The 23,580-nt window shown below is 38.4% G+C and overlaps 1 protein-coding gene across 1 annotated transcript in view; it reads right to left on the bottom strand.

The window, feature by feature from the left end:
• CNTNAP4 (contactin associated protein family member 4) overlaps positions 1-23,580 on the bottom strand; it is a 438,669-nt gene that overhangs the window by 116,595 nt on the left and 298,494 nt on the right. The window contains exons 11-13 of the mRNA XM_063913709.1: positions 20,341-20,447; positions 18,782-18,901; positions 8,166-8,363 (exon numbers count right to left, since the gene is read on the bottom strand). Of these exons, the coding sequence (XP_063769779.1) occupies positions 8,166-8,363; positions 18,782-18,901; positions 20,341-20,447 (425 nt within the window). The remainder of the gene's footprint in view (positions 1-8,165; positions 8,364-18,781; positions 18,902-20,340; positions 20,448-23,580) is intronic.

The following is a 23,580-nucleotide window of genomic DNA, read 5'->3' as shown; positions in this document are numbered from 1 at the left end:
CATTTCTGTATGGCAACTGACCGTTTTCTGGGAGTGTCTGGAAAAACGCAGGTGTATTCAAGAGTTTGCAGCGAGGGTTCCTGACGTCAATTCCGGTCCCGGACAGGCTGAAGTGTTCACAATGGCTGAGTAAGTCCTGGGCTACTCAGAGACTGCACAAAATCTGTTTGTACAGCTCTACTACACATGCGTTCGCACACTTGCACAGCTTAAATACACTCCCCTGTGGGCGGCGACTATCTGATCGCAGCAGTGCAAAAATCGCTTGCTAGCAAGCAGGTCTGAATTACCCCCTTAGTTTACAGCTAAATGTATTGGGTAGACGACTGGTTGTTATAATACAGCTTGTATGGACTGTGAATTCTAGCACTCAAGATCTACTTCTACATAAATTGATTGTGGTTTGGTATAATGCTATAGCAGTCTCAAGAGAAAGTTAATTGAAATTAATGTTTCTGCAATTATGTTAATTCATGGGCCATTTGTACTGTCATATATTATTTACTGTTTGAAATGTCCATTAATGAATTACATATGAGTCATAACTTCTAAGATAAAGCTGTTACATTTTATTTGAAATTAATTGTTAATACATACTGTATATTTCTCTGTATTCCTTCAATAAGAAGGAAACATAATTAATGCATGTGTCACAGTAGACTTAGGTTCATAAATTCTACTTTTAAGGACTCTAATAGTTCTCAAGTGCATGTCAGTATATACTACATAAGTAGAATTGCAGTTATAACTTAAAATGGTCTTCCACTAAAAGAGAAACTATTTCTACAAAAATGGTGTAATAAACTATCTACTAACAAAGAGGGTAATTCACATCTGATAGCTGCTGTGCATTTTTGCACAGCGTACGATCAGATTTGAACTGCATGTGCATGTGAGCCGCACTGCACCAGAGCGACAGACGGCTGCTACGGGGATCGGCGCCATGCGGCGGGATGGTGCTACGGATCCAGACGCACGGGCGTTCGCAAGGAGATTTTCAGGAAGAAGCCATTTGTGCGTGGCAACTGACCATTTTCCGGGAGTGTCCGGAAAAACGCAGGTGGGCTCAGGCGTTTTGAGGGAGGGTGTCTGACGTCAGCTCCGGCCCCAATCAGGAGGATTCAATCGCAGCTGCTGAGTAAGTCCTGGACTGTGCAGAGACTGCACAAACTGACTTTTGTGGAGCTCTAATGAAGCGATCACGCACTTTGACAGGCTTTTCTCCTCCCCCTGTAGACGGCGACTATCTGATCGCAGGGCAGCAAAAACGCAGCCCAGCGATCAGATCTGAATTACCCCCAAAGTCCCCAGTTTATCCTAAAGGAGCAATCCGTGTAGTTACTGTAACTTTAGTTTTTACATATACAGTAGCTATTGTTTATGTTTAGTTTTTTATCTGGCCAACTATTGGTAAATTCATTACACCCCACCTAGCGATGCTAGTATGTCCTGAATTTCCTGAAAATGTACTGGTTTTTGGGGGTACATCTTGTGTCCCGAAAAATAGTTTTCGTGACACCCGATTGTACCAGATTCAGCCGAAGTGTGTGGGCGGAAGACAGGGGCCAACCTGACAATCAAGTGAGGGTGGAAGAGGTACCTGGCTGGCGCCAGTCAGCAGCGAGGGTGGTAATGGCTGAGTTTGGTGACGAGTCACACGTACCTGTGGGCTACGGCAATCAGATGTTTATTCTCGTCTGCCGCTCAGAAGTCTGAAACAGTTACTGCATCCTGTTTGCAGATCTGGAACAAGCTACTGCAAATTGCCATTACCAAATTTAATTTGAATGCTGTATTATATTGTTTTTTTTAAGTCTCTCCACATGTAAGGCTAATGGGGGTCTTCACACTCAAATTGCTTTTATTTATTTAACCTGCAACTCTTACTAAATCTTTTTGGTTCCATTCTGTGCATTTCATCCCTATGATTATATTATCAGACAGACTTTAATTTTCATTGCTCTTGTAGAGGACACATATCTGCACCAGATACAATTATATACAGAAAGCAGCTTTGTGTCGTACTGTATACCAGTGCAGTGACAATTGGCATCTTAGACTAATGTTATAAGTATATAGCTGAAAAGCATTAAGTAATAATTACAGGAGGTTATTCCCAAGCCAATGAATAAGTAATCTGAAAAGTGGAAGACCACTTTACGTCTAATTAATGAAACCATTAAGGGGGTATCCTATTGCTAGCAGTAGTTTATAACATACAGAGCTGGCCCTAACCAATATGATGACCATGGCAAGATTTTGGCTGGTACCCCCTATCTCCACCTCTAGTTTTGCTTCTGTCCCTGCACCCCTTTCCCAGCACCATCACCCCTTACCCATAGCAGTCCTCATTTTGGTGCTCCTACTCCCTATATTTTAAATAGGAACAGTGTGCACATTCGGTGCGCAGCCTAAAATGGTGCATGTTCTTGATGGGAAGGGGCATGGCCAGAAAATAATAACCCCAGTTGAAATTACGCTACACAGTACTGCAACTTTAGTCACATTATATCATGCAATAGTATCTCTTATTCACATTACATCACACAGTAGTACCACGTTACCCCTCACAGTAGTGCCCCTTATTCACATTACACCATACCATATTGCTCTTTATTCATATTAGTCCACACAGTAGTGCCTTTTCTATACATTACAACACAAAGTACTGTAGTACACCTTATACACAAAATGCTGCACATTAGTAATGCATTTTGGATGCAGATAGAGCCACAGTCACATACAGAATATAGGCATGCTGCATATCATTTTAATCAACAAAAGCTGCTTGTGTCCCCAGGTATTCCAAATGCCCTAGGCATTTGCCTAATTTGCCTATGCATAGGGCCGGCTCTGATAACATGGTAAAAATGGGCTAATATTGTAATTTTAGTCCAATTATATTATCGGGCTATCCTATTGTAGCTCATTTTTGCTGTGCGATAAACTACCCCTATCAGCTGATAACACATGGGATCTGGGAGAAGTCAGTGTTTGGGTTAAATTTGTAAAACAAGTCTGCATGAATGACAGTATTAGCGTTTGTAGGACCGAAGATACTTCTCATAACTGTTAGGCATTTTATGTAACCAATTGTTGCTCTTGTCCTCTGTTATCAGACGTTTAGCTTCCGAACCTCAAAGGGCCCATTAAAATAGAAGGAAGCCAATTGTGTAATAATTATTTCAGTCACTATATATGGTCTGTGTATCTAACAAGCATTCACTGCAATAAGAACAATAAATGGCTAATAAGAGGATAATTGTAACTACAGTGTTACAGAGGTTGTTAGCGGCTCAGATAGACAAACTCGCATCATACAGTAGTCCCATGGTCCTATCTCTATCAGAGTACAATCTCAGAAACCCACCAAGGAAATATGTATTTATCTCTAACGTCTCACATGCCTACTGTACATAGGGGGTAATTCCAAGTTGATCGCAGCAGGAAATTTTTTAGCAGTTGAGCAAAACTATGGCCCTCATTCCGAGTTGATCGGTCGCAAGGCGAATTTAGCAGAGTTACACATGCTAAGCCTACGCCTACTGGGAGTGTATCTTAGCTTCTTAAAATTGCGACCGATGTATTCGCAATATTGCGTTTACAAACTACTTTGCAGTTTCTGAGTAACTTCAACCTTACTCTGCCTGTGCGATCAGTTCAGTGCTTGTCGTTCCTGGTTTGACGTCACAAACACACCCAGCGTTCGCTCAGACACTCCCCCGTTTCTCCAGCCACTCCTGCGTTTTTTCCGGAAACGGTAGCGTTTTCATCCACACGCCCATAAAACGCTGTGTTTCCGCCCAGTAACACCCATTTCCTGTCAATCACATTACGATCGCCGGAGCGATGAAAAAGCCGTGAGTAAAAATACTATCTTCATTGTTAAATTACTTGGCGCAGTCGCAGTGCGAATATTGCACATGCGTACTAAGCGGATTTTCATTGCGATGCGATGAAAAATACCGAGCGAACGACTCGGAATGAGGGCCTATGTGCACTGCAGGGGAGGCAGATATAACATGTGCAGAGAGAGTTAGATTTGGGTGGGGTGTCTTCAATCTGCAATCTAATTTGCAGTGTAAAAATAAAGCAGCCGTTATTTACCCTGCACAGAAATAAAATAACCCACCCAAATCTGATTCTTTCTGCACATGTTATATCTGCCTCCCCTGCAGTTCACATGGTTTTGCCCAATTGCTATAAAAAATCCTGCTGCGATCAGCTTGGAATTACCCCCATAGACAGCAATGAATGAATAACACAGAAAATATCACTGACATAATTTGGTCCCAGTAAATTGTGAATATCACATTTAATTTCTGCCCTGTATTATTGGCAGGCACTTTTGTTTTGAAGACCTCCTTAGTTCCCTATAATTTGTTCAGCTAGGGTATTTGCTTTCATGTCACTGCCTTATCACTGAGGACATGCGCTGATTTGCCACTAGACGCTGCAATGCAGCACCAGCGAACGGAACTAGCGACGTTTACATACAGTATTAGATGGTTTCTCCAGTACTGCATTAACCCATCTTGGCCCGGGTGGGTAGTTTTCTACCCAGTTTTCAAGATTCCTTGGCTAATTTTGCCCCAATTAAAAAACATCTGGAGAAATGTTTTTTTTTATATAATGAAAAAATATGGGTAGAAAACTCCCCTCCCCTAGGCCAAAATGTGTTTTTAAGTAACCAATCAACAAGATCTGATCACGACCTAAATACCCTACTTCCCCCAAAACGGTCCTCTCCCTTTACACAGCCAAAAATGGGGACCTGATTTCAAATACACCCACAGTCCTGCATTCACTCCAGAAAGCATCACTGCATTTCCAAAAAATGCCAGCATCAGAGATTCACTTGTTATGTTTAAATGGATCCTACTGGCCAATGCCAGGACATGAAGCTGGTCCAAATCTGGATGAGTATTCCAGAACTATGGGGATCCCTATCATAGAACCCCCAAACTTCTACTGGTTAGGGAGAGTGGGGTGTTGGGGAAAATGCCTTCTAAGGATCATTCAGAAAAGTTTTTGGGTGGATTTTACATCTGTTCTGAAGATACAGTATATCCTGGTACATACATGTGTGTCACATGGGCAATGGAATAAACCAAGTGAGACTGAAATGCTAGAGAAATGTATATGCAAGATTATCCTGCAGAATAACTGTTGTGAGCAGAACAGGTACCGGGTTCTACAGTATCGCACAGCTTTATGATCACATGGCCAACCCTATTGGAGCAGGATTTCACACAGTCAGCAAATTCTGACACAATGATGCTGAGTGTGTAGTGGTGTTGTAATGAGTGGGCGTTTGGTGGTGCCATGTGAACACATTACCACCTCCAAGAGCCACACATAGTATTTCTAAAACTTTTTGGTGGAGGGGGTATGGATTTGGTCATGGATTTTTTTTTTTTTAAATATAGCAACCCTAACCCAACCTCACATCCACTGCTCTAAGCTGTAGGCATTCACCCCATGATAGGTCTGTACCAGTACTTTATGTCCAATCATTCCCTCCTCATGCTTTGTTGATATAATTATGGTCCTCTCATAAGGTTGATTTACAAATGCTTGTACCTGGCACTATATAAAAAGTGAAATATTCTGCAATGATTGATGCGTTTCACATTATAGGTGTGTCATACCAAAGTCTACAAATATATGTTTATAAATCAGTGACTTGAGTTATAATAGTACCTGAGAATTTTGACTGGCAATTGAACTGTGCAACATGAATCATTTATGCTGCACATTGTTTTACTGAATATGAACTTAGTGATCAAACCTATAGATATACAGATAACCTTTCAAAAGATATCAGCCTGCCATAGGACAAGTCATTTTGCATGAGATTATACAGTGTAGCTCTGACATACATTGTTATTCATTACTAAATAAGTTTGTATGTTGGATGTCCCATGTGAATTGGACGATGAGGCAATTTATTTGTTCATTAAACCTTCTATTGGATGAGGTGTGTCAAGTATGAAAATCACTTGCCAATAATAATAATAATAATAATAATAATAATAATAATAATAATAAAGGAATTATTAAAGACACAAATAAAAAAAATTGGCAGAAAAACTGTTAGCTATTTATTTATAGAAAATGTATATTTAATGGAAAGTATGGTGACAAAGAAAGGAGGGCCAGATTCAGCACTATCCCCAGTGCACTATAACAACCAACTACTATACATGCCTTGTAGGCTGATACCGCACAAGGGGGGTCAATTAAACCTGTTCGCACGCTGGTTGTCGCAGTGGTGCGAACGGGTCGGGACTGCGACTGTGTGGCGCCTGCAATGCATCACTGCCCAGCGACAGCCGTCACCAGGCAACGACCAGAAGAAAGAAGAAAGTGATCACTAGCACGATTGCAAAAAGATTGACAAAGGGGAGGCGCTCCGGGGCGGATACTCACCATTTTCTGGGAGTGGTGAGTCCAACGCAAGGGTGTCCAGGTGTTTGGAGGGCAGATGTCTGACATCAATTTCGGGACCTGCATTGCTGGATCGATCGCACAGGGTAAGTAACTCTTACCCTGGTCTTTTTTTACAGGAATCTTTTTTGCATAGCAGGGTTGCACAAGCTTTTGCAGCCCTGCTATGCAGAAATACACTCCCAAATAGGCGGTGTCTAGTTGATCGCATGGGCAGCAAAAAATTGCTACATGCGATCAACTCGGAATGACCCCCAAGGTGCACAACTCAGCTATAACACCATCAAGGGTATCCACTGGCCTTCTATCTTGACTACCAACCTGTTTAAGTGATGATACTGCCCCCCCTGCCTGTTGTGGGTGGTACCACCAACTAACAGTCAATGAAGGGAGCACACCCGAAACAAATTATTGCCTGGGGACTGGTGAACTGCCATTTTTTCCCACACAAAATTGCCAACAATCAATCAATCAATCAATCACTAACCAACAAAAACTTAAAAAAATTATTTATGCTCCCACATATCCTCCCAGAGGAAAGGTAACAGAGCTTCTTGCTTTCAGATTCATTCCCTGCATAAGGTATAAAAACTTTTCCTACTGCAGGCAGGGCTGTCTAAATAAATTCTGGGCCCAGGAACAACAACTACCCCCCATCCCCGACCATGGAGGGGGTGTGGTAACAGCATGTAGGGGGCATGACTGTACCTCTTTTGGGGGGGAGCAATCATACCTATCTATCTATCTATCTATCTATCTATCTATCTATCTATCTATCTATCTATCTATCTATCTAACAAATGGGAGCACTCACCAGTTTTCCATATGTAAATATTTAATCAGACCATTATAGAATGAGAATTGACATCAACGTCTCGGTTCTGATGTGGACCTTTATCAAGATCTTGCAAAGGTCCATATCAGGATCGAAACATTGATGTCAATACTCATTCTATTATAGTCTGACTAAATATTTACATATGGAATACTGGTGAGTGCTCCCATTTGTTACATATTGGAGTGGTGTCTAATTTGGGTTTCCCTCATTGGATGGCACCCCAGCAATATATATATATATATATATATATATATTACTAACAGTAATAGTACTGTATGAATTCCTTGTTTATAGAATATTTATACATAATTTATAAAAAAAATCAGCAGCTGCCTGTAGCACCACAATGCTGTGTCTGTTATTCACAGTTCTCAACTCACAGTGTCATAGCCTCACAGGCTAGCTCCTGATGAGATGACCAGCCCTGCTGCTGATTCTTCCAACTGAGCTGCAGAGAGAGACTCGCTAGATGATGATCTTAGCAGCAATGCAATGGCAGAAAGTAGCAGTGAGGGATGTCCCTGATATGGGACACACAGCTAGTGACACACACATACTCCCCCCAACCCTCTCCCACCACCCAGTCCCCAGTTGCCCGACCCACTGATTTACAATTAAGAATAAAAATAACAAAGAAATGGCTGCTGGTGTGCTCTGGCATGCCCGGGTAATCTGTGTCCCCCCCCCCCCCCCCCCTGACACCACTGACTGCAGGATCTAGTATGATAGTTTAAAAATCCTTCCAGTATATTACTAAGCTAAGTAAATTCCTCTTCACTTTCAGAATCCATGAAACAGCAATGTTTGTATAATATAATTTGCTTGAAACTATATTACTGTAAGCTGCGACAAATAAAATATTTCTGTTGTAACTCACTTTGCTTATGCTGAATTCGAGATTTTTTACAGTGGTAAGCAATTTCCTGTTTGCAGTGCACGGAATTGTTAATTGTCGCCTGGAGCTGCTCCATACCAGCAGAGTACTTGAAATTTGTTGTATGGGGGTTTTCCCGATTTGAGCTCTTCACCTTGTTCAGGTCTGTGTTGTTGTGATGTAATATACTTATTGCTGTGTCTAGTAAAATTAGGAGAGCACAGAACAAGTTACAGTATATAAAGCATAACTAAAAATATAGCAGTTTCTTATAGATTTACAAAATAATGAACAATATTTCAATGACATAGCTCCATTGAGACTATGGGAAATATATTTACTAAAGTAATAACAGAAACCACCTAAACTGCATAGTATGCATAATAACACTTTAAAACAGTGGTTCCCAGACTTTTTTGAATCACGGTACTCTATTGTATGAACATTTTTTTCATGGCACCTGTAGGCCAACTGTTTCTCATTGAGTAATTCAGAGAAAATTACTAAATGAAGCAAACTGTGCTTACCTGTCATCCTTAGGCTCAGTTACATGGTGGTGGACAGGGTTGGACTTTTCTCATCCACATATTTTATGATAGCCATCTGCCAGCACTGGTCTTGCCTATCACATGGACCATAAGTTATTTGATTTGGTCCTAGACTACCAACCCATGGCACACCATGCAAATTACCAGTTGCCACCAGTTAGGGAACCACTAATTTAAACAACAAAGCATACACTTATTGTACGCTCAAGGTCTGCTGAGGTGTTTTTGAAATACTGGACTAACAGTGGCTGTCTTTTATTTTAAAATATATGAAAAAGCTTTTGAGCATGAATAATAATCCTTTGGCAAAATTTACCTACTGTAGGAATAAAAATGTAGAAAAACAAAAAAATGCCTCTACAGTATGCTGATTTATTCTGATAGTGGAAGTTTGCACCTCCAATTTTACCTTCAAGATTGTTTCTAGACATCGTTTGTAGTGTGTACACACAACCTTATCTGATATATCTTATACAAAATCATACGATATTGTATCATATGGGATTGCATAATGTGTACATAGCATTACAGTGATATATTTATGGAACATTTTTAACATCATTCATTTTTGTTATTATAAAATATTAACCCTTTTATTGTAATACATTTAAGTATAGATCTATTTTTTTAATCAAATATAGTTGCACAAATTTGGGTAATAACTTTACTTCTTTCCCTATTTGTTATATCTGTCCTGAGGTATAGTAAATTCCATTGTGCCTGGACAGTAGTAAAGAAAAGAAAACTATTTTACAATGCTTCCCAGAGATATAAACATTATAATAAATTGGTAATAAATAAAGGGATGACATAAAAAGCAGGCATATGCTTCAGTATGTCATGTTATTTATTTAGAACAAGGTTCAGTAACATTTTCTTTTGTTACTGAATATTGAATGGAACAGGCAGCTGTTACTGAATTCTCATGGGTGAACTGGAAACTACCTTGTCCTTTAAAATATAGTGGATTAAACACTTTTTGAAATCTGTATTTAAAAATAAAAATATGCAACTCATTATAATACAAAACATTTTAAATTTGTGGCCTTAAGTAAAGTTGGCTGCAATTTTCATTATGAATGTGCAGTGGCTTAATGTGTTCATTTAGATAGCATGTATTTATTATATGTACAGTATTTATGTGTGCATCTTAATGACAGTGTTATTATGCCTTTGCAGTAAGTAATTTGTACCAATTCACTTCTTCATGGATTGGTGGCTACAAATGCAAGTTACATTTCATTTAAAAAATACACTTGGCTTAAACACCATATCATCAGAGGTCAGATAATACATAAATGTACCATTACCTTTCATTAATAACTTAGCTAAAATAAAGACCCAGGCACGAATGTGGAGTTTAAATACAAATGGTCAACTTTATTTAATCACAAAAGTATGGTGGCAAATATAAAGAACAAACAGCTGTTCAGTGACCATTTGACTTACGCAAAACAGCATGGCAACTAGCAAGGTCCAACTATCCCTCTCTCAACAGTAGCTGTCAGATAAAAAAAATTGCAAGGGCCAACTAACCTATGTAAGTAAGTTAGAGGTATCTGACACCTATTATAATCTATAATACACTTACCAGGCCCTCTTGGATGAAAGGTGCTGTTGACAAAGGGATAAATCTCTTAAAGCCCCCAACAGGACTAGTAACATGTAGTTAATGCTCTCAAGTTAAAAAGAAAGAATACAATTTAAATAAAAAATTATATATATATATATATAAACACACAGAAAACCCAGCAATCACCATAGCAAGCTCTCTTATCCTCAACACATCAATAAATAAATGATGGGGGTTTAGTTAGTGAATTGGCCAATGCACAAAAAGCCTGCCAACCGATCCCCAAGGTATCCCACCTTCATGCAGGTCCTACACTATTACAGAGTCTTAAAACCTGGCAGCTGTCTCACACATCATATTGTGTGTGTGTGTGTGTGTGTGTGTGTGTGTGTGTGTGTGTGTGTGTGTGTGTGTGTGTGTATAGGTGGTGATCTGGCACAGCCACATATTGCAGTCGTAACCTTGGTGCCCTCACGGAAAATGCACAATTAGCAAGCTGGTGGTGCGGCACTCCAAGGATTTTGACACTGACAGTAGGTAGATAACAACGTTTCAATGCAGTTTATTCAAAGTGGCATTGTTACCTGATGAAAATGCCACTTTGAATAAATGGCATTGAAACGTTGTTATCTACCTACTGTCAGTGTCAAAATCCTTGGAGTGTCGCACCACCAGCTTGCTATATATATATATATATATATATATATATATATAAATTATTTGATTTCCAATGCCCAGTTACTTTAATATTAGCAATTGACAACAGAAGTGAGCCATCCATGTGTATTTGCAATGCTCCAGGCAAATTAATATGATGATCCACATACACATTGGCCAACTTAACTGGACAAATCCGAGAATCAGAATACCAGAGTACAGATATCAGTAACTTGCATGAAGGACAAAATTGAAGCCTGCAGTGTTATTAAGCTCCTGCATATGAAGGGTACCAGTGCTCACCAAATCCATGAAGAAATGGTGGCAAACCCAAGCATCTGCTGTGGAAGCCATCAGGTATGGCTATGTGGCTATGAAATTTTGTGCAATCCTCCCTATTTGCCTGATCTGGCACCCAGTGACTTCTTTCTCTTCCCTGAGATGAAGAAGACAGTTCATGGTAAACGATTTGAGAGCACAAATAATGTCATTCTGGAAGTGGAACAGTGGTCCTTGAGGCAATCGCAGGACCTCTGTAATGATGAGTTATGGAAGGTCAATTAACACTCGCAGACATGGGTGATTATGCAGGTTAACTAAGTGGAGAAGACTTAAGTTCAGTTTACCATATTTAACTTTCCATAATATTCTGTTCATGGTGATACTGTAATTGAAGTTTATGATAACCCTTCGTATATTTAATCCTTAGTTCTTTGTAAGGATATTCTAATGTCTATCCCAAGCATGTTTAAATTCCTCTACTGTCTTAACCTCAACAACCTCTTTTGGGAGACTATTCCAATGATCTACTACCTTTTTTGTGAAATAAGTTTTCCTCAAATTTCCTCTGAACCAGCATACAGATTTTGGATCAATCAATAACTGCCATGAATCATACTATGTGAAGAAACAATAAGATCAGGCAAAGGAGGGACAGAAAACATCCACAACCATGCTCCCCAACTGCACCTCCTTGTTTTTCCCAATATTGGGCAAATCAGCAGCCGACCACAAATTCTTTGCACAAGGCAAAATACTGTAACAACATGCAAACCCAGAAGTGGAAAACCCTCATAAAAACTGTGTCTCAAAAAATCAGCCTCCTAACGCAAAGGATACTAGTTCCCCACTTGGACATATCATCCTTGTTTCCAGTAGATTGATTTTTCTTCTGCACTGTTCTGTATCCCTGGGGACAAGCTTTAATAGGGTGAGAGATGCTGCCAAACTGGGAAAGTGGTTAAGAAACAAAGTGCACCTAGCTTACACATACCACTATTGAAAGAAAAGCTGTTGCCTTTAGATGTATTATCCATGGAGGCATGATGAGAGAAGGAACAGAGATGGCAACTGAAAGCCATGATAACTAAATCATCCTGCGTCCAACAAAAATCCTCCCTGTACTAATGCCAAGAAGCAACCCAAGATGATGTAAAAAGCCCAAGCACTAAATGGAGGTAACAAGACATATGTGTCTCCAAATAGTAAGTCTCAATAACTTACAAAAATTCAACCACTGCCTCATTTTGACTTTGCAGCTTCTAAAGCCTTCTTAGACTTTGACATATGGGCTTAAACATTTACATATTTGCCCCTTTGAATTCCTCATAACCCCAAAAAACCCTTCAGTATGCAAGCAACTAAATCCACAGGGCCCAACCCATTCTCTGCACTACTGCTCTGTTGTATGAATGCCAGTTGTCAAGACTAGAGCATGTAGAATGCTTACATCTGGTGTTACTTTCACACCTATGCCTAGCATGTCTAGAACAACCACTAGATGTGAAGGCCCCCCCTTCAAGAACATTCAGCAACAACTCACCAAAAAGAGCAACTGACAAGGAAATGAGGCCAATGCACAAGATGTCAACAGCTATGCAAAAGGCAATCATCAGTCAATTTGCAACCCTGTCCTCTAAAAAAGAAATGGAGAGACAGCATCCTGCAGATATACAACACTATTTCAGGATACTGAAAAGACAAAGTAGCAGCAGAAATGGCAAAACAAAAGCAAAGTCCACAAATCTGCCTGAGTTGTTGTACCAGAGAGGTGCATGGTGGAAGCCGGGGGTTCTACTGCATCAAAACAGGCATCAAAATGCCAACAACCAACATCCCTGCTATTGCAGAAGCCTCCTTTTTACCAAGCACATGTCTGTCCAACTATCCCAATATCACTAAAATAGGAATAATTAAATGTCCTGACCTCTGAGGAAGCCACTGGTTATACTGTCTAGAGCCTGCCCAAAAGGCCTCTTGGTTTGAGCCACTGAACAGCAAAGATTCACCATCATTGGGGTTTTTACCTCTTACAGAAGTCCGCTCTTCTACCTAATACAGGCTGGGAGTTGGCCTCTGGCACAGGCTTAAGAGAGGGCTTGGCCTCTACCCCATTGAGTCCTCTCTTGGGCATGGTGTCATAATTGTAGTGTCATGATCCCAGCCACATGAGACATGGCTTGGACAATGGATGCTATATGACTGGGGTCAATCCAAAAGGCTGCTGGAGCCCCTGTGAAGGGCTGCAACTATAATGGAAAGAACCAAAACAGGTGCTTATGTGAATTTCACAGATAATGGATGAAAAGCAACATGAGCCCCAGACACAGCCCCAGAAGAAAGCCAAACTCCGTTATGTCTTGGGCTAGGAATGTAAAGGAAGAAATAGTAAGTACAGTACTGCAAAAAAAAATAAAAAATTTGAAGTGAAGGATATTAAAATGTAAGACTAAAATTTAGAGAGGACAGAATGAATATAACAAAGAGATCAGGTGAATACAACAAAAAAAAATCAAACTATTGTTTATGTGCAAAGCACAGTACTTACAGTACATACTCCAAAGCATGCAGAAAAGAAGCAGTACTGTAACATAGCTGAAACTATAAACTGAGTCACACTCTCATAACAAAGATCCTTAACCATTATTGGTCAATAGCAAAACATTCGGCACTGTAAAACAACAACAGCCAACACCCACTTATTAACTCTATATTCCCCTGACTAGTTTTTTAAAAGCTGTTTTATCCTATCCATCCCTCTGTATTCCATACTAACATCAACCACATTACTGTAGCTGGAAGTTGGCCTTCATGGCAAGTGAGTGGCTCCTCAATGCGTTTCACTGGGGCAATTTCCCCCCAGCTTCTCACAGTTTGTGGAATTCCTGGCACCTTATAATTAATTAAACAAAGGAACCACAGTGTGCTATACAATAAGCATTTTGGATGACTGCTCTGACTTTGGAGTTGCTATTTATTTGGCAGATGCTGGATTAACTTTTGGCATTAAATATCAAACTGTAATTCAACACTTGCTTTGGAACAATTAATTGCCCTAAATTTGGAATTACAAATATAAATTTGACTACAGATATATTAATTAAAATGCTTTAGAAATGTAATTACTTTTTACATATGCTGCCCCATAAAACTGACAATATTACTGCAAGCAGAGGCAGAAATGAGGAGGTGGGCAGAGACACACAAAGATAGGTGAACAGAGGTAATTATAGGCCCCAATAGACTGTCTTTGTAGAACCTTACTATTTATCTCTGTACCTCAGTGGATCTCCTGTCCCATCACCCTCTGTGTCCATAACCCACTGCTACAGTACCTCAGTCCCAGCCTCTTGGGCCTCAGAAACGGGATGCTAGACTTTCTGCATACCCCTCCATTTAATCATTCAGACCCAGCATGGGAGGCTGACAATATGCACTTGTTGCTCCCAATCTCCACCCTACCACCATGTTGACATTCTGCAAACTGCTACTCATGTCTAGCAACTACTGTCATTTACCAGAAAATCTGCTCTCTACTACTATCATCCAGTGTGCTCCACCATTACTGCTTTGTTTTCAATGGGTCCAATCTTCATTGATTTTACTAGTGTGTCCAGCAACTGTTGTCGTTTATCAGCATGCCAAGCCTCTATTGTTGTTTATCTCCTCAGCTCTTCTGCCTCACCATTCTGCCATAGAAGCACTCTGCGAATGACAAGCATCTCTCATCCACATCAAATTTTCTCCAATTTCACCACCAAGGTGACTCTGCCTCTAATCCAGCTACTACTAGGATCCACTAAAAACCCTTCTAAGATGCTGAATATACAATCATCCAAAGGACAGTATCCACCAAGCTCTACCAACTGTTAAGTCAGAATCTTTGAAATACTTAATTTCCTCAAGAATCTTCTAATCAAATCTAATTTTCAGCAACTGGAAACTCGATTGAAGGAAAAATTCAGCTTCCAGCTCGACATGTTGCAAGAACACATTACTCACCTTTCTGGGCAGTTGAAGGGTCTAGATGAGTCTAAAGAGATGACTGATGGAGCTCTACAGGGTCTTTGTGCATTGGTAAAATGCCAGTCCTTGGAGCAGTACTTCTTCCAGACTCAGCTCAATGATTTTGATAACTGGGAATAGTAACATTGTGCAGATATTCCAAAACCTTTCATTGCAAACCTTAAAGCAATGAAGGCTTCTTAAACTCCTTCTGTATGAACTGCATAAACAAGACATTAAGTACAGATGGGGATTCCTGTTTAGCCTAAATGTACATGATAAATTCCTGGTGCTGAAGTCACTCTCTGAGCTCATGTTGAAGAATGGTAAATTATTTTCAGGTCCAAACATGTTGGGAAACATTCCAGGCTTCGGGCTTCTAAGTCTGGTTTTTGAGGAGCATGGTTGACTTTTTCCCCACTACTTAAACTACTTTCTCCTTGCGATCTCATTTCTCCTACTGTTATGTTGCTTCTATAGAGATGTGCTGGTAGACTCTGTCTATTATGCCATGTTGCTTAATGTTTTTTTTTCTTTATTTTTCTGTTTTACGTCTGTAGGCTATATGCTGCTTATTTGCTATATCATTTTATGTTTATATGAAATATGTAAATATTTTCTCCTTTCTATCTGTTGTTCTAGCCTTAGGCTAAGGTGGTTGTTAAGGGTTGGGTTGGGACTTTGGGATGCATGGTCTGTCCACCTGGCAGGGTGTCCATGAAACAAATTGCTTGTCCTTGCTTTGGTCTGGTGCTCCTGACTTTGCTTTCATTGTGGCCATATTTGTGTTATACATATGTATATTGGATTAATTTTATGATATTTATTTGTATGTTCTCTATATTTGTTGCTTTCCCTCTCTCTTCTCTCCTCCAAGATGAATTGTATGAAGTCTGCCAGGCACTCAAAAAGCTCTTCAAAGGCAAAGTTAAGCAGGGGTAATAAACCTGGCAGTCTTCTGGCACAGGATTTGCTGAAACAATGCAGAACCTTCTTTATCCATATAATGAAGCCACGGAGGCCAAGGACAATACTATCTTAGACCTGATATACTCGATTTCTCTAAAGCCCATACATTATTGATATCCATGGACGCAGAAAAGGCATTTGATTGCCTTAGCTGTAGCTTCTGGCTAGGTTGCTGGAGTACATGGGTATGGGCAAAGTGTGTTGGACTCATATTCTTGCACTCAGCCAGAACATAATCTGCCTCTTTACAAATCACAAATGGCTCCAGAAAATTGCTATAATCTCTTGCCTATAATTTTTGGCCAGAGCTATTAGAACAAATTCTAATATATTGTTATATTGTATCTGGTTTCTCGATTGGGAGGATTGAACACAGGATGGTTTACTGGCAATGATTTCCAACCCTTTGGTCTTACTCTCCAGTCATCTGCTTGAAATTCATAAATTAAACATCTTATTAAATTTTAGAATAAGCTTTTCAAAATTGATTGCATTATATCTAACCACTACTTCCCAGGTTATTAATGCCCTGAGGTACTCATTTCCCTATATTTGGCATCCTAACTACATGTAGGATCTTGGGGTTACCTTAACTAGACATCTCATTGATTTACTTTTAATAAACGTTCCCCTATACTTCAGACTATTAGACTGGAAATTAGGGGTTTAGGTTATGGATGTTGAGGTTATGGCTCGATAGGACAAATATAATTAAAATGATTACCCTGTCAAATATACTCTACGTGCTTCACTCTTTATCCCTATTCATATTCTGTTCAGTTTCTTCAAGAAACTACTTGGCATTCTTAGAGTTTTGTTTAGGGAGCTGCAGCCTGAGACAAGGTTTGGATGTATTTAGCAGATGAATGTCTCAAGGTGGACTCCAATTGCCTACCATCATACAATATTGTTATGTAAACCACTTGAACTGGGTAACCTCATAATCAACTTCATCCTTTTCCAAACAAAGGATGCAAACTGAAGGGGCATCTCTATGGAATCCTGCATATATACTGCCCTGAACACCTTTTAAACTTATACCAGCCCTATGGCAGGTGCAGTTACTGCATCTGAGCACAGACTCCTATTCTTGCAGCTGTGCATATGAGAACACAACCACTTACAATGATGCCCCCACAACACCCCCATAAAACGCCCTCTGAACGGCCCATTTTTGCATACACTTATAGCCACCACACAGTCAGGTCCCAGAAAAGGCCACACTTTTCTGTCACCTTTCTGATACTGTGTGCCCTGATTGTAACAGCACCTTTGTGTATACTCTCTGTGTAATGCATGGTTATAGGGGACCTCAGTTGGTATAGCTTTTGGATTGCGTGCAACTCAGAATCAGGCACTATTTATATAGTATATGAACCCCTTGCATTGCAACATGGTTTGGTCAGGTGCAGTTACTTGCTTTTATTTTGGTCCAACCCAAAATAAAAACCAAAGTGAGCCTAACACTAGTCCACATCATCATTCTTAAACCATTGTTTTACATCCAATAAAAACATACATTATTAATCAGTGATAGAAAAATAAATAGATAGGCAGATACTACTGGTAATAAGCACTATGGAAATCATCATACAATAGCAAGTCTTTTTAAATGTACTGTAGCACCACAGTAACACAGTAAGTCTGACTTGCTTTTTCCCTACAGTAAGATCACTCAGATATTTGAATACATTGGAGAATATCCCAATAATACAAATTTTATATATCCTTTCCTTTTCCATTTAGACAGCTATAATTTTTTTATATATGTGCAGTAATACTTTTTTTTCGTAACCCTTGTAATCCTGTATTGCTGTTACTTACCATATTTTAGGAAACGTAATTAAAGTGTTTTCTATAAAGAAAAGCTTTTTTTAGGAAAACTAGAGTATACAGTTCTGCATTCACAAAGACGTACAAATTCAATTAGATCAATAAATAAAGCAGATGTTCACCAAAATAATAACTAACAACAATAAAAAATTTAAATATATAATAAAAAAAACAGTGTACAATCTATTAGGACTGGATAAAATTACTGATAAAGGAAATTAGTAAGCAGACAGCAATGTTTTTGTCAATACCAGAAAACTAAGGTGTGTGCTCTGTATTTTTCAATTTGTAAATATTTTCCTTGTCTTAGATGTAGTCTTTTTGGAGTGCCTGAAAATATGTGTTATTTGTCCTTGAAAGGCACCGCAGTACTAAGACTTTGATTGCCAAAGGTTGATGATCGCTAAGATTGGTATAAGTATAGCTGCAGTTAACTGTTACAAATAAAAAGAGTCAATTGTAAAGAGGAACAAAAAAAAGCACAAAAAGAGTGAAAACATAATTGCAGAAATAAAAAAACTCTATTTATTTGTACTATTAACATACATTCCTTAATAAATGAGCATCCGGGTAGTTTTGAGTCAAGGAAATGTATAAAGGACTTCACCTGGTGTACGGTCTAAATAATGGACATCTATGATTTACTGTATTTATAAATAATATTTGTTTTTATAATGTTTTTCTTCCTTAGTAAATGTATGCCATGTAATGTATATTTAAAATACACTAAAAAAATAAATCAGAGAATGGATTACCTGTCATATTACAGTATACCATGAATGGTTCTAGAAAGCCACTCCCATCAGAATCAACATAGTAGAATGCAGATGAGTTTCCTTTATGCTTATATGCTTCACATGATTGTTCATAAATAGCTGAAAAAGAAAAGTCTTATATTATTATTGTTGTTTAATTATTTTTATTTTGCTATATATTATTTGTATTTCAAATAACTAAATGAATAAGCTGTCTACTCATTAAACCACAAAAAGTACTAACTCCATTAAAAATGTGCATTTTCACCTAAATTAGGCCATTTTGCTATCTATCAAGGTCTTCCAATTGCAGACACTGTCACCAAGTACTGCCTGCACTAGCCATATCCATCAATTGTTTTGTATGGGGGAAGTAGCTCTTATATATTAATAAGGACAGCAGCAGTATTCAGGATGGTGTGGTATAGATGATCTACAGTTTTTAGGTCGACTTCAAATTGCCAACATGCATTATGTCGACAGGTATAAAAGATCAAGAGGTACAAAAGGTTGACAGATACAAGGTCAACAGTGGGTAAGGTCAAAAAGTTGACATGACAATAGTCACACACAAATGGTGGATACAAGTTTTTTTTATTTTTTAGGGTCAAATCTAGTATATAGTAACATGTGACCACCATCAATAAAAATGTATATCCTCACAGGGTTGCTTCACTCACCACATTTTGGGCAGGTTACTATTCCCAATCGTAGCCCACGTGGATAGTAAATAAAGCAAATCATGGGAAAACATGTAAAAATCAAAAACAGGTGTTGATCATGTGTGTGTGGATTGGGAACTGAAAGTAGCCCTGGAAACACTTGTAAAATTGGCCTCACATGGGCAGCACATGCCTCACATGGGCAGCACCAGAGGTGTACCGTGTATACCGTGTAACTATGGCGACAGCACCACCACTCACATGTCAACAAACACAACAGGTCCAAAAAATGCACATCGGCTTACCTGGGATCGTCCCTGTGGTACCTATGGTTAATTTGACCCTGGTGTTGACCATTGTCATGTCAACCTTTTGTACCCATCAACCTAGTGCATGTCGGCCATATGGTGCTGATTTATAGACTGTCGACCCAGACACTATCTATTATCCGGATACCAATTAATAAAAAAAATGCTTTATTAGTATAGAAAAACAATTATTTCCATTTTTAAACATGTATTTATTCATTGTTATCTATTTTTTTATTGGGATTCCAATGCAGTTTGTAAGTATGACAAAGTTGGTTCTCGCATGTGCAGTAGAGAAGGAGCTGTATGAAAGGTGACTTCTTCCACCGGTGTCAGTGATGTAACTTCCAGAGAGTCTACAGTCTCCAAACATCCAGAGCCACTTTTATGAAAACTTATTAATAAGAACATTGTTTTTAAATAGTAAAAGGAATTGCTAGTCAAGTGCCTCTCAAATAGGGAGAAGCCCCATCTTCAGCAAAAATACCGATTTGTTCCAGATTTATGGCTTTTCTCCCTAAAATAAAATAGACCCTATCAAGTGCTCTGTTCATTTTAGTCAGTGCCTAGGACACAGTTAAATACTCACGATAATGGCAAGTTGCTCCTGTATATCCTGTATCTGAGCAATTACAGTGAAAATCACTCCATGTTTGTGAGCATTTTCCTCCATGTTCACAGTAATTTGGAAAACATCTGAAAAAGAATAATAAAAAATAAAGTTTAATTCTCAATCATTTCTTAAAACAAAAAGTTGGAAATATCTGCACTGGGGTCAGCTGCATGCAAAATCGAACAAGCACATTTTATGACACTAATTTAGAGTAATATTGAAATGTAAAATATAAAATGTACTGACTGCAGCTCATTAAGAAGAACAAAAGTGATAGCATATTTCAAAATTGCAGCTGTAAATGTCATCCTCGGCAATATTATGGCTCATAATTTAATACGCCAATATAACACACAATAATGAGCCATGTAGGAATAATTTTTTCACTTTTTAGATATGATTAACATCCGATCAATCACTGGTGTTAATTTCTATTATTAAAAGACTATAGAAAAATTCTAAAATAGATATATTTTTCAATAGATTTTTAATGTGCATCATTCCATACTGCATTCTGCATTTGTTCTAATAAAAAAAGTGTTATTTACTAATTAGGACATATCAAAATTGTGATATTTCTTATACAGTATATTCCATGTGAATGTATAAAATACACTGGTAAGTTTTGAGACAATCTGCCAGAGTTTTACATAATGATGACACTGTATCATACTTGCCTACGTCTGAAAATTAGTTTCAGGGAGGTTATTGTTTATAGCAGAATGTGCCACGCAAAGCGTGTCCTGCCATTTAGGGGGTGTATCATGGTCTGCCTAAAGGGCATGTCTAACTCCACATATGGGCATCACTATGCTTAAATGCTTGTTGTAAGATATTTCTATATAACATTAGTAACAATATCTTTTGGGAAATTTTGCAAGTATTGATATATTGTTGAATGCAATACTACAATTCTTGTTTGCAACTATTTGCTGTGAAATTTCTATTCCTCTCACTCAGCACAATTTACATGATAAATGTATATGCCTATGCAATAAATTCCAAATGCAATTTTGGAATTGCAAATGCAAATCCGTAAGGCTGGGTACACACTTGATGATATGCATCCGATATAGCGCCCAAACCGTGGATCGGACGATATGCCTTTCACATCCAGTGTGTATACACTTTATCGTTAATGATGCACACTCCCGCGGGTCATTAACGAAGTCCAATATCTTTAGTATCAGCCTTGAAATCTAAAAATATTGGGCAACACTGCATTCAATTGAATGTGGGTGGATGCTGTCACTGGAAATACCGGTGACAATATTGCTCAATGTGTATGTCCTATAGTTTGCCTTGATGATGTCTCATCTTATGAGCATTGTTAAGTGTGTACCCAGCCTGAGAATATATTTCTTGCTGGGTCGACCAAGAATATGTTAGTATGATGTTTTTTGGTGTATCAGATGCTATTCTGTTGTTAAAACTGAGTTTCCTGCAATGTGTAGGACCTACCTATACAAGTGAAACTCAGAAAATTAGAATATCGTGCAAAAATATATTATAGAAAAAGTTTGGTTTTGGGCGCTAGTGTGCTGGCTGATTAATATTTGACAGGCAAATGTATATAATTATAAAATATCATCACAGGCTGCAGCTACTAGATTTTGAGGAACTGTACTTCAAAGATAATTAAACAAATATAATAGACAGAAAGAGCGCTGCCCGCAATGATATTAATTTAATAAAAAACATTTTTAAATACACATATTAAAAAATAGAGTTTACACACATGTTAAAACATAGATCATAGTTACTGCTGCAAATTAAAGCACATTGAATCTGATGTAGTCACAGCTTTAAGCCAAACTAATTCCTCTTATTAAGTTACTGTTGTTTTCCAAGAGCCATCAGTTTAATACAATGTTTCTTTCTCAAAAAACAGTTTCTGTTGTGATTACTCAGTTGACACAGTTGTTATGATTATTAACAAGGTTAGAAGTCTCTTGAAAATAGTTGGAAAGTCATAAACCTGTAGGTTAATTTAATACAGTGTGATTGAGGAAACAAAATTTTCTCCACATAAGTCACCTCTCCAGATAATCCAGCTTTAAATATATCTAGCAATTTGCTCCAAGTCTCATATTTAGAACACAATAATTAAAGATTGTTAAGGGCAGCATATAAACTGTGCAATTGGTTATCCTTATTTGGTGTATTAATGGATTTCTCCACATCTGCGGTATGCAGGAATTAAATGATGCTAGCTTGCCTGCTCTTTATTCAATAGACCGCCGGAGATCCCGTAGATGTATCAGCTAATTGGTATACCCCGTGAGCTGAAGTATAACAGTGTCTTATGTCTGTACAGGGAGCTGACCACCGGTCAGAGAAAGATGAGAGACATGAGACTGAACAATCAGAAGAGCTGAAGGCTGCTATTGAAGCATCCTGGTCTTCCATAACACCTCAGCAGTGCCACAGGCTGACAGAATCCATGCCACGCCACATTGAGGCAGTAATTCATGCAAAAGGGGCCCAAACCAAGTACTGAGTACATATGCATGATTATACTATCCAGAGGACCAACATTTCTGTATTTAAAATCCTTTTTTTATTGATTTTATGTAATATTCTAATTTTCTGAGATTTTGGATTTGGGGTTTTCTTAAACTGTAAGCCACAATCATCAAAATGATAACAAATAACAGCTTGAAATATCTCACTTTGCATGTAATTAGTCTATTTAATATATTAGTTTCCCCTTTTAAGTTGAATTACTGAAATAAATTTACTTTTGCACGATATTCTAATTTTCTGAGTTTCACCTGTATTTATTGCCTTTTCTGTTTTCCATACCATTATAGTACCACATAATCATAACGGACACCAGATACTCTAAATGAACAAATTTGTTTAACTAATGATTACTAATTTAAATTATTACCCTCAATCACAGCACACTATGGCTCATTGCACACACACACAGCAGAGATAAGATGACACTGGGGTAAAATTGCTAAAGGTCGGTTTTAGATGACAGATTTCTGCTGGCAAAATCTGCGTATTTATCATCTGAAAGTTTTCAACTTCAATTGAAACCTAATGGAGACGTCTGTCATATTTTAAACTTCTAAATGCTGATGGTTTGAACTTTCAGCCCCCCTTATTATTATTTGAAATAAGCAGGTATTTATTTTGTAGTGCACTTAACATTTTGTACTAAAGGGACAATTTACTAACATTTCCCTTCTCTAAGGGATACCCCGT

Source organism: Pseudophryne corroboree, chromosome 1, assembly GCF_028390025.1.
Source record: "Pseudophryne corroboree isolate aPseCor3 chromosome 1, aPseCor3.hap2, whole genome shotgun sequence".
NCBI classification, from domain to species: domain Eukaryota; kingdom Metazoa; phylum Chordata; class Amphibia; order Anura; family Myobatrachidae; genus Pseudophryne; species Pseudophryne corroboree.
This window is presented reverse-complemented; position numbering and strand designations above follow the sequence as displayed.